Raw genomic sequence first — 12,511 nt, forward strand, 5'->3', positions numbered from 1 at the left:
TTTAAGAAAATTGCAGTCTGCTCATGGATATTCTGTGAGCAGAAAAACAGGTTGTGTGTTTTGGATAAATTATTCATTGTTAACTATTTGCTCAGCTCTAGTATCCAGGAATAGTCTGGGAGTCCCTTAGGATTTAAAGCAAGCTGAACAACTGACAATATTAGAAGAATTCAGGTGTGGTTTTATAATATCCGTTTCAATGGGCTGCATTAGATCACTCTCACTAGCAATTATGTGTTTCACCAGGCATCTGGAAGCTTCGTCTATATTTATGTTTTCCTGCAGGTGAAAGAGAGAGAGAAATTAATTAGCCAAACAGTAGACACACCATGTCGGATATCTATGTTCTAAGGTCAATACTGGGTAACGTCTAACGTTTACTTTCCTATAAAAGCAGACTTTAAGAATTGACAGCATGTAATAATGTTTTGTACAGATTATATTAATTAGGCATTATATACATCGTCATTCAAATATCTATTAAATAACACACAGCAGTACCATTTAGCCTACGGAAACCACTGGTCATTTGTATTGCTTTATGAAAGAAAACATACCAGCAGAGAGTTTCAAAAATGGGTACACCTGAATAAATAGCCATATATTTCACTGCATCAGTAGCCTGATTTTCAAAAGTCTTGAGTACTCAGCAGTCATTACTGCCTTCAATCGCATTTGTGTTTTAAAATCTTGTCCATTTTTTCAGTTGATTTTTCTGCCCAGTGCACAAAACAATACATGATGAACAAGATCTCTGAATACAGATACAGAATTGAGTTTCTCCTAATACAAGTAATCTCTAATGCGATATTTGGGTTCATTATTTTGTCTATTATAGATACAGAGTTTGCACCTATTTAATTCTCAGAAAGCAATATCACTCTTAGTCTAGCTTCAGAGATAGAGATCATGATCCCGAGGAGTGAGGCTCAGAAGCCCGGCATATCTTTATACATTTGCCTTCACGTCTTTAGTTCTCCTGCTCCCCTTGTAGCCAACAGCAACACTCCATAGATGCAATGGAACCAGGTCTCATCTCTTTGTACTAAAATAAAGAGCTGAAATCTAGGGAGCTGATCAGTCTTTTAATTGGTTCCTGGGTTTTAAAGGATTTCTCTCTCACTCAAACACACACAAACACACACACACACGACTGTGCTTAAATATTTCAACTTTGAATATCCCTTGATTATAAACAATAAATAATAATTATAAATAATATCCCTTGATTATAAACAAACAAATCATAACACAAGACATTTATAAATATAACAGCTAGTGTAGAACTGGGAATCAATATACACCACCTGCAACTTCAGAACTACAGTGCATCACATGATTTTTCTGAGACCAGACTCCCAAATTCCTCAGCCATGCAACAAGTCATTTTCAGGGCACTGTGAAATTTAATTAGAAGACATGGCCAACAAGAAAATGATCTCGAAGTGCTGGTTTAGAAAAAAGAAGATGAAATAGACACACACACACACACACTTTGATGTCCTTAATAAAGTGACAAATATTCCATCTACCCCCAGGCTGCCTCCCTTCTGGAGAGGCAGGATGGAGTTCTAAGGAATACTTCGACTATCTGGAAATTACCTAAACTCTAGTAATATTTAAAAACAGAAACAAAATGCCTCATTGTTAGTGGCTTGAAATAAACCTCCTAAGGGGATGATAGAAGGGAAGGGAACACTGGAAATGAGCAAGAGGGAGGTGTGAACTGCAATTTAAAGCATAGAACTATATGAGCCAGGCCTGGCCTTCACTTAAATATTTCGCCAGCATAGCTCCATCAGTTAGGAGAGTGTGTGTGTGGGGGGGTCATACCCCAGCAAACAAATATCCTGGCAAAAGTCCTGGTATAGATGCAATTAGACTGGCAAAAAAGGCCTTTTGCTGATATACCTTGGGTTTTTTTTCAGGAATCTGGCATAAGCTATACCAGCAAAAGAACTCTATCGCTGGCATAAGATGCATCTCCACTATGATTAGATGAGGTCAACAAAATCTGCCTGTGGTCTCAACCTTTCATGGATTCCTTCTGTGGCCTTAGGCAAATTATTTAAAGGGAGTAACCTCTCTACCTCAGTTTCCTGTTCTGTAAAAACAGCTGAAGACATGCTTTTTGCCACCACAGGCATGAAGTGAGGATTAAGTACATGGAGGGAGGGATAGCTCAGTGGTTTGGAGCATTGGCACCCTAAACAGGGTTATGAGTTCAATCCTTGAGGGGGGCCATTTAGTGATTGGTCCCACTTTGAGCAGCAGGTTTAACTAGATGACCTCCTGAGATCCCTGATATTCTACAATATTTCTCTGTGCTTTGAGGATGAGCATATTCCTGTGCTGCCTACTGGACACAAATGCTTAGTGAGTTTGCTTCTGGATGAGTGGGGGACTGATTGCACTATCACTTATACTGGCTTTACAGAGGTGGTACACAGGCTTGTCTACATGCAGTGTTCCACAGTTTTAATTCATGGTTTTATTTTAAACCCAATCTGATAGATTGGTGTAACAGGCTGCATGTGTAACGTCAACAGACCCCAGCTGTCAGCAGGTGGGATCGAACATGAGACCTCTGGATCTTAGTGCATGAGCTAAAAGCCAACTGGCTGTTAGCTAAGGCTGTAGAGCAGACTCATTAATTGCTTTTTCTCTCTCTCTAAGTGGTCTCAGTGCCATTAGATGGGACACAACACCATATGCAGAAGGTGTGTGGGTTACACAGGGACACAGGTTTCAGTTTAAATCAGTTATTCCACTTAGATGAAGTCAATTAGAAACACATTTAAGCTAAATTGAAATATGTCACTCTTAGGGTATGTCTACACTTTGAGCTGCAGAGGGGGTGTGACTCCCAGCTCAAGGAGACATACTGGCACTAGCTCCTATTGAGCTAGCATGCTAAAAATAGAGAGTGTCACCACAGCGATGGAGCAGTGGGAGGGGCTAGCAGCCTCAAGTACGTGCCTAACGTCTCAGACATTGACGTCTTTGGAAAAACTCCCATGGACTTCATGGATCAGACCCTAAGCTGGAGGATAAACAAACCTGCAAATCTCGGTATTATACAGCTGGTTGCCTCTTATTTTATACCTTGCACATATGCTCCAGACAGGTGGTGTATATTTTAGAGCGGTTTCATTATAACAATACGTGCCTAATTTAATTTCAAATATACCATTCACACATCATCTGCCCCCATACAGCCTTTGGTCTTTTGTATCTCTGAATTCAACCAAGGCATAAATAAACACCCTGCTATTACATTCAGTGGCCTGATGAACAGGATGAGTCCTTGGTTTTTAATCATTTAATTTTTCAAATATAATTTTCTAAACATCTTTATTAACATTTTAGTTACCACAAAATCTCTCTTAAACCACTCACTTTAATTAACCCCCAAGTATATCTGTGGCCCAATCTAAGCATTTCATAAACATTAATGAATTTATCCTCATGTCACCTCTGTGAAATAGGGAGGTATTACCTATCCCCATCGTACAGGTGAGAACTGCAGCACAAAGAGGTTAAGTGACATGCCCAAGGTCACACAAGAAGTCTGTAGCAATGCCAGGAAGTGAATCCAGTGCTCCCAAGTCCCAGTTCAGTTCCTTAGCCGCTTGCTATCTTATGTTTATATCACCTTTTGTTGTGCCCCTAATCTCATGGTGTGTGACTCAGCATCTTAGGGCCGTGGATTGATCTTTGCTGTATTACTGCTGCCGCTCTGATCTACCTAATGAAATATTGATTTCCACCTCCAGCCCCAATGTGTTCTTCAACTAAATCAATAGCCCACTAGACTGCAAAGCAGCTGTAGACAAAAGAAGGTGATCTGCTATCCCAACACGGGCACCCACAGGTTCATGGATTTTAGAGAGTCGGATGTGCTGAAAAATCAAGGGAAGGGTGTGTTCAAGGAAGCAAAAGAAAAGATAACTAACAAAGACAACACACCGTAAGATGGTACTGATGGATAGGTTAGACTAATCAAACATGCCCCAGTGCTGGTACTGAAACAGCTCACAGTATAACAAGAAATAACATTCATTGTCTTCTAAAATAGACAAAAAACATAGGAGGAGCAACTGACAGACTGAAATGGTGTCTTTCCATTCTCCTCCTTTACCATTCCCTTATTTATTGCCTTTGTTCTGTACAATACAGGCCACGGGAATCCCATTGCTGAATGCAATTCAAACAAAAATGTTGAAACACTCAGTCCACCCTCGGCTTTTCCTTATGTTTTAATCACCTTCTATTTGCATGTTGAGTATGCTCTTCCCTTCATTCTATAGGGTGCAATAGAGAACCCATCTCTGGGATAGTGCCACTTCAGACCATCATGGACCTGGCCCCATAGATACTGTGGGGGATGCTACTCCCCACCTGGGATTGCTGCCACTCCTGATTTAGCCTCCTGTTAAGTCACCTTTATAGATGTCCAAAGAATATGGAAGTTCTAGCTATCCAAGATACTTATAGGGCCCCATCACCATAGCAGAATCTCACAACCCCACCAGTGAGCAAGGGGGGGTGCTATTATCTCCATTGACCAGGTGAGCGACTTAAGTGATTTGTCTACAGTGTAAGGTCACACAAGACCTCATTGGCAGAACAGAACTGACCGCAGGTTTTCCAAGTCCCAGGCTAGCACTCTACATATTCCATTCTTCTCTACTTTGCCAGGAATATAACAGTAAAGATTAGCACCTGATAGTCCCCACCCTAGCTCACCTCTCCTCCGCCTCCTCCCCGAGCACGCCGCCCCCGCTTTAATTCTCCTCCCCTCCCAGGCTTGTGGCACCGCAAGCCTGGAAGGAAGGAGAAGTGCAGCAGTGACAGTGTGCTCAGGGAGGGAGCGTAGCAGAGGTGAGCTGGGGTGGGGAGCCCTGCGGCAGCTCCCTCCCCCCCGCCCTGAGGCACCCCCGCGGCAGCTCCCCACCCCCCCAGCCCGGGGAGCCGTGCAGCACCTCCCCACCCCAGCTCACTTCTGCTCCACCTCCTCCGCGAGCACACCGCCCCCTCTAATTCTCCTCCCAGGTTTGCAGCGCCAAACAGCTGATTGGCGCTGCAAGCCTGGGAGGTGGGAGAAGTGGAGCGGCAATCGCGCGCTTGGGGAGGAACGCTGTAAAAAAAATTGGGGGGCACTGCTTTTTGGCACCCCCAAATCTTGGCGCCCTAGGCAACCGCCTAGTTCGCCTTAATGGTAGCACCGGCCCTGCTTACAACTTTTTAGCCAATTGCTACCAGAAATAATGTCCTTGTCTAGAAATGTTACATTAAATGAATGAGAAAATAAACACTTTATTGAAAGGGTCTCCAAGCACTACACAGTGTGTGTGTGTGCTACTTAGTATTCCTGACTGGTCCCCCTCATCTGTCATCTCATTCTAACACAAATGCAAACCATTAGCATCAAGAGCATTCAGTTTTAATATCTGAAATAAATCCCCTTGGACTAGACTGGCTTTTATTTCTTTACTGATGAAAAAGGACCTTTGTTAGTTTTATGGGCCTTTCACACTTCCAATGAAACATTTTATTCTTTGCAATGTGGAGAGCTTGGATTTATTGCCCGGGTTGCCCTCGGGTGCAAAATTACTCCTAGATTTCTATTGTCAAGTAGCTTCTTTCTATGACTGCAAATGTGTTGCTTCTGAAATCGGCAGGGATCCATAAATGAGAGTTAGACACATGCAGGTGTAGTTGACCCTGCTTGGGTCTGGCCTCTGGACTTTCAGAGGTAAGAGTACAAGCCTCTATCACTTGAGCTAAAAGGGAACTGATAGGAAAATACCTCCCTCTAACTGCAAGCAGTAGCAGATGCATAAACCTCCAGCCACTAGATGGGGGCACAGACCCACGCTCTCACTCATCTACCATTTTTTCCTACAGTTTCCGCACCAAACACTGGAACAGACTGACTGAATCAACCACCTGGGAGCCCATGATCTCAGTCCCCACTGTAACCAGATAACTACTAGTTTGGCTCCAGCAGACAGTGTATAACAGCAGCAGCTGATACTTTTGCGATCACATGTGCTAGAAACTTCCTTGGATGAATTAAGAAGGGGAAATTAGGGAAGAGTGTGTCATGAATCCAGCCTGGCAATTTCAAATGGGACACTTTGGTTTCAATTAACTGAAGAACAGATTAGATTTGATGTGTCAAATACATGTCCCAGCCTAGTTTTATTTTGTGGAGATCAAAACTAGCTACCCTGTTCCATTGAGAATCTTCAATGTGGCTTGTTTTTAATAGTCATTTGCTACTTAGACACGCATACTACTTAAATAAATACCTAGCTCTTACATGGCACTTTTCCATCCATAGATCTCAAAATGCTTTATCGAAGAAGTCAGTACATTATCTCCATTTTATAGGTGGGGAAACTGAGGCACTAAGGAAAGTGACTTGCTGAAGGTCACACAGTAGGTCAATGGCAAGACTAGAACACAGGTCCTCCAAGTCCCCATCTTGCACACTAGCTGCCACTAGGACACACAGTATGAAGAGGAAGTACATAGTTCATTTGTCTATCAGGCTACCGTTATCATCCCTAGTTCAGGGATGAAGAGCTGAACAATTATATAACTTCCTCAAGATCACAAGGGAATCAGTAGCAGATCCCAGGTGTAAACCCAAATCACCGACTTGCTAGTCTGGTACCTCAATCACACTTCCTATTCTTACCTCAGGGGTTTTGTTTAGTTGTTAGGGTAGGGGACTAGTCAACTTCAGTATAATCCCAGCTTTGTCACTATATGAATTTAGGAAAGTTAATTAACCTCAATTTACCTATGTATAACCTCAATGGAATGAATACGCACCTACTCAAAGTTTGTAAAGTTCTTTGGATTAAAGTTACTATACATATGCAAAGCATTGTTAACAGACTTACTGGACAACTTAGGACAAAAATTATTTCCCTTTCTCCTGCATAAATTAGTAATGTCAGCCAGCAATTATGTATATATTGGGGGGCGGGGAAGATGGCAGAGGAGGTAATCAAACTAGAACTAGAGAAAACTTTAGCAACTTGCAATACATTTTCAAGTGATTTCCGAGCCAAGACTTAAAAGTATATCTAGTTTTGCCTGACCTGGCTTGTTTCCACATACAAATCACGTCCATTTTCATTGGGAAATGACAATGAGGCTGAAATTATTGCCCTTGCAGGCACAGTTTAAAGCCCATCTATTTGAACAGGCAATAGTGGTGATGCGTAGGTGTGTGGTGAAAGTCATGGATCTCTGTCTGATAGCAAAGCACGGAGGAGGTTTTCAGCTTTATTGGTCATACGAGGGCTATTTAAATGGTATGTGGTAGGAAGGAGAAGTCTTGCTGCTTTGGACAATGCATCTTTTACATCTGCTATGATATTGTGGCTTTAAATTTATGACAGAATTGCCTAAAAAAATTGAAAGGTTTTTTAGACTGAAATCTATACAACTAAATAAAATATTGGGCGATAAGCATACATCAAAGAGAGACCAGCCCCTCAAGTGAGAATGTAGCAATAAGTATCAATTATGACTGTTTTGCACAGTGTTCTTACACAGCAAGGCAACCTGTCAGAGTGAATCCCCAAATCCTTTCAGTACCCTGAAGACTGAAACTGATTAAATATTTCCCTTACAAATATCAAAGAACCAAAACAATATGAGTACATTCTGTGTCTCCAAATGTTTTGTTTTTAAGCTTATTAAGTTAAGAAAAAAATAGCACCAAGGAATGATACAACAATATCCTATGGTATAATTCTCCAACAGTTTCAAATGGAATTTTAAACTCCCTGACAGTCTGAAAGATGATTGGTATGTATATAACACAGCCTTCTGCAATGTATCCAGAACTAAAGGGGGCATTTTTATAAATAATCACCTTTCTTTTCCCAAAAGGCATGAATCATATTCACTCTGCTCTGAAAGCTATAACAATTCCAAGCATGTTTCCAAAAAAACCTCTGGAGAGCTAATTACACCAGAATTGAGCAAAAAAAGAGTCATTACCTGTTTGAACTGCTAGCTGCTGTATGATGGATTCTCAGTAAGTAGTATTCTACTTCAGAAAATAATTTCTATTCTCTATGTAAAATGTAGGTGGATTTTTATTTTCCCTACCCCTGAGTTCAATGGTTTAATTTGCCCCTGGCTGAAAAAGACTAGAGCCTTTCAAGTAATTGTAATCATAACTTTTTTTTAAAGTTACACCGTTGCCTTAAATTCAGAACTAAGACCAAACTGGGAAGCAATTCTGATCTCATTTACACTAGTTATACACTGGTGTGACTCCCCTGATTTCAGTGGAATCACTCCTGATTTGCAACTTTCTAAGGTCCTGACCCTGTAAACATGTGAGTCATTTTACTCATGTGAGTAGTCTCATTGGATTTAATGGGACTACTTACATGAGCGAGTGTTTGCAAGATGAGGTCCTAAGATGAATCAATCAGGTTCACAAAGTTTAGATACAAATCTAAAGTTTATCTGAATTATTTCTACCAGCTAAGCCTGAAAAACTGGTGTGGAAATTTACAAAGAACAGCTTCTCAGGATAATTGTGGCACTTCTGTGTCCAATCACAGTTGGGAGTGAAGGAAGTATCTGAACATTTCAAGACATCAGATCTTCATCCATTAGTGTACATGTGCAAAAGAGAGGGGATGATGTGCGTTGTGCCCCCTGACCATTAAATAATAATTGGTTGTCCACTTTAACATGGCCGCAGGACTCAAAACTCAGTCATACTTGATTTCTTCCCCACCTCTACATGGTTCAAACTATGCTTTGGGAACTGTTTGACTATTAGAGATGTGGGAACTAAATAATATAAGATCTGAACCACAGCTTTCCCTAATTTAGAATTAGCTAAAAATCCAACCTCTTTTGGTTCAAAGGAGTTTGGATTAATGCTCCGCCCACGGTATTCTTCCATTTTCATTGTCCTCTGCTCTTCCAGGTTCCAGCCAGAATAACTTCCTGACATCACCAGGCAAAATACTTTGCCACAGATGAGCAATCCTTGAGCTCAGCAGTACATTCATGCTCCATCAACATGACTGAATGCTGAGTTCAGAGGGCTTGCTTGGCTTCTCTGAACAGACTGCCAACAATTGGGTGATGACTGCCGTGTTCATTTTTACCATGGGGACACCTAACTTCTAGGAATCAGATTAACACCACAAACTCACTTCTCACAGGTCAAACACCAGTGATCAAATGAATGACTTTGCTAACCTGAACTGGTAACCTAGAGGTTTGTAACTAAGAAAGGCAGAATAGTCTAAAAAATAATGACTTGGTTCATCCTATTCCCACTGATATTAATTTTTAAGCCTTTTAGGTCAGGGAACTTAAATTTAGCTGCTTTTCATATTTGATCAAAGACTTTTTGAATCTTTCTTGTCTTCAGACATTAACTTAAATTTACATTTGTCTGGTCCCTAGCATGCAAATGATATGAACTTAGATTCCCAGGCACATCAATAAGAAGGTGGAAGTAGTTGTAAGACAATTTGAGTCTATAGAAGTCTAGCATACCTCACCTTACACATCACCTTTGAGTTGGGCCCTAAACACCAAGGTATTTGGGTGCCTAAAGATGCAGATTGGTACCTCGTGCTATTTTCAAAAGTGCCTACTGCCTAATTCCCCTTGAGTTAAACCCCCTAACTCCTCCACCCCTCCTGGTTTTAGCTGCTGTTCTTAATGCCTCTTTTGTCTTTGTTTTTTGAATGCATGAGACATGTTGTCTGGCCTCTCTTGTTTTGCCAATGTTATTGTGCAGAAGCCTGTGTAAGACATCTTCACCCATCTCTTGAATCTAAACCAAACAATTTTTATTGTTAACGCTTAAACACTTTTTTCATGTTTTTCTTCTCTTGGTTTCCAGTCTGGCCTGGAAGTGGACGTGTCAAAATACCATAAAAAACTAGATGCTATTGAACAACTGCCACCACCAGGAGGAGTGAAACACTGGACTGTAGTAGCCAGATCCTCAGCTAGAGTAAGCTAGCAGAGCTCCACTGACTTCAATCGAGCTACACAAACTTACACCAGCTGAGTATCTAGTCCTAAGAATGCAAGAAATTTTAGCACTGGAAAAATACTTCTAACAAGTAAAACGACAAGCTACAGACTTTGGCAAACTGATTCCCTTAAAGCAGTGGTTCTCAACCAGGGGCACACATACCCCTGGGGGTACACAAAGGTCTTCCAGGGGCTGCATCAGCTCATCTAGATATTTGCCTAGTTTTATAACAGGCTACATAAAAAGTCAGTACAAACTAAAATTTCATACAGGCAATGACTTGTTTATACTGCTCTATATACATTGAACTGTAAGTACAATATTTATATTCCAATTTATTTTATAATTACATGGTCAAAATGAGAAAGTCAGCAATTTTTCATTAATAGTGTGCCGTGACACTTTATTTATATGTCTGATTTTGTAAGCAAATAGTTTTTAAGTAACGTGAAACTTGGGGACGCACAAGACAAATTAGACTCCTGAAAGGGGTACAGTCATCTGGAAAGGTTGAGAGCCACTGCCTTAAAGCAGCCGACTGGAACTAGTTTTATGATCTACTTATTAACAAGATAAAGACTATGGAGTACTGAATACACAGACAGCCCAAGATGTGTATGGTGCTTCATGCCTTTCAAACAGTCCATGCCTTTATCACCAGACCAAACTCTCTCTGTATGTGAGGCCCTGACAGCTCAGATCTTTCAGACTGAATACTTGCAATGATGGGCACATTAGAACTGCCATAGCTTAGAGAAGAGGCAGCCTTTCTGTGTGTGGGAATGAATGAGCTCACGGCATCTTTCATAAGAGGAGCTCTGGTGTCCATTGCTAATACGCCTTCTTCCTCACACTGTTGTGCATATGCTGTGCATCAGATACACACCTTAGCAGTGGCTGCATTTCAGAGTGCTGCATTTAGCTTCTAAAGTGCTTTGAGATCCTTTGAGATGAAAGGTTCAATATAGATATACATTCTCTTCCAAAGGTGTTACTGTTTTTTAAAAAAACAGGAGTACTTGTGGCACCTTAGAGACTAACACATTTATTTGAACATAAGCTTTCGTGGGCTACAGCCCACTTCTTCGGATGCATAGAATGGAACACGGCTGCTACTCTGAAACCTGTTTTTTAAAAGTGCATCCATTTACCCTTCATTAATTCAGCAGAGATAAGAGCTTTGCAAGGAACACATTGTGACTGAGTAACCCATTTTCGTAGTGAATGTCTCTGCATTTGGGGAATGCTTCTCACACATTTGGTTTATTAAAAAGGAAATGTAATTACCTTAGCCGATGTTTCAAACCATCCCACAAACCCATTCTCCTTGCAGAACTGGTCCATTTTGAGACCGTTGTTCGTAAGCACATCTTTTCCCTGGTCGCATTTGTTTGCTAAGAGAACTGTTGCCACGGGTTTGCCATTCGGGAGAATCAACTTAGAGTCCAGATCCTCTTTCCATTTTGTCACCGCTTCAAACGTTGCTGGTCTTGTAACATCAAAGACAATAAACGCTCCCATGGCTTCTCTGTAATAGACCCGTGTCATGTTTCCAAATCTTTCCTGACCTGTGATGAAGATGGGAGGGGAAAAAATCATTTGAATCATCACTTCCAGGCTGAGTCAATATTTCACATGCCTGTGTGTTATCTGGCAGAACATTATCTAGCCTGGAGTTTAATGCTGTAAAGCTGGAAAGCTACAATTCATCTAAACAATAATACAGAGTGATAGACTCATTTGTGTGAAAATGCCAGTGAGTGTAGAGAGCAGAAAGCGTTTAATAGGGCTAGAGTCTAAGGAAATGTAATAACTTTATCATAAGCTCAAATATTAGTAGTGCTAGAGTCCTATTAAGCCAGTAGGTTTCCAGGCCTATGGGAAAATACCAAGGATCTTAGCAGGCTTTACAGATATTAATACATCTCACAAAGCATATAAATGTTATCCCATTTTACAGATGGGAAAACAAAAGTACTAGAGAAACTAAGGGCAAAATTCTAGCCTTACAAGAATAAAATGCACTGTGGGAAGTACAGCAGCCGTGGTTAACCAAAGGGCTTAATGGTTCACATGCACGCTGAGAGCAACATGTGCCATAGTAAAGCCCATGATTACTGCTCCAAGAAGGAGTAATATGCACCTCATGACAATAGGAGCATATGTGCAAGACTAATGCCTGGCCATGCTGCCAAATTATTTGTTAACGTGCATTTGGAGCTCTGGAGTGCTACTGTTATAATAGCCAAGTGTTGTGGGTCCATAGTATCTGTGCTGTGCTTTTAGACAGTCTCTTGGAAGAACCAAGAGGATTCACTCTTCCTTCAGGGTAGGCCATACAACCTCACTGCCTCCTAGACTGAGATACTGGGCTCCTGCATTCCTTGTTCACACACTGAGCTCTGTCCAGTGAGTCCATCTGAGAGAGACTCCTAGTAGAGACTTGTCCCTTCTTTGCCTGCA

At 41.2% G+C, this 12,511-nt stretch overlaps 1 protein-coding gene across 1 annotated transcript in view; it reads right to left on the reverse strand.

Annotated features, from left to right (window-relative positions):
* Window positions 1–63: 63 nt before the first annotated feature.
* Window positions 64–12,511, reverse strand: part of RAB38 (RAB38, member RAS oncogene family) — a 62,784-nt gene continuing 50,336 nt past the window's right edge. Inside the window, exons 3-4 of the mRNA XM_039507204.1 lie at window positions 11,336–11,616; window positions 64–279 (exon numbers count right to left, since the gene is read on the reverse strand). Coding sequence (XP_039363138.1) covers window positions 127–279; window positions 11,336–11,616 — 434 coding nt within the window. The 3' untranslated portion in view covers window positions 64–126. The remainder of the gene's footprint in view (window positions 280–11,335; window positions 11,617–12,511) is intronic.

Source organism: Mauremys reevesii, linkage group 1 (genome assembly GCF_016161935.1).
Source record: "Mauremys reevesii isolate NIE-2019 linkage group 1, ASM1616193v1, whole genome shotgun sequence".
NCBI lineage: Eukaryota > Metazoa > Chordata > Testudines > Geoemydidae > Mauremys > Mauremys reevesii.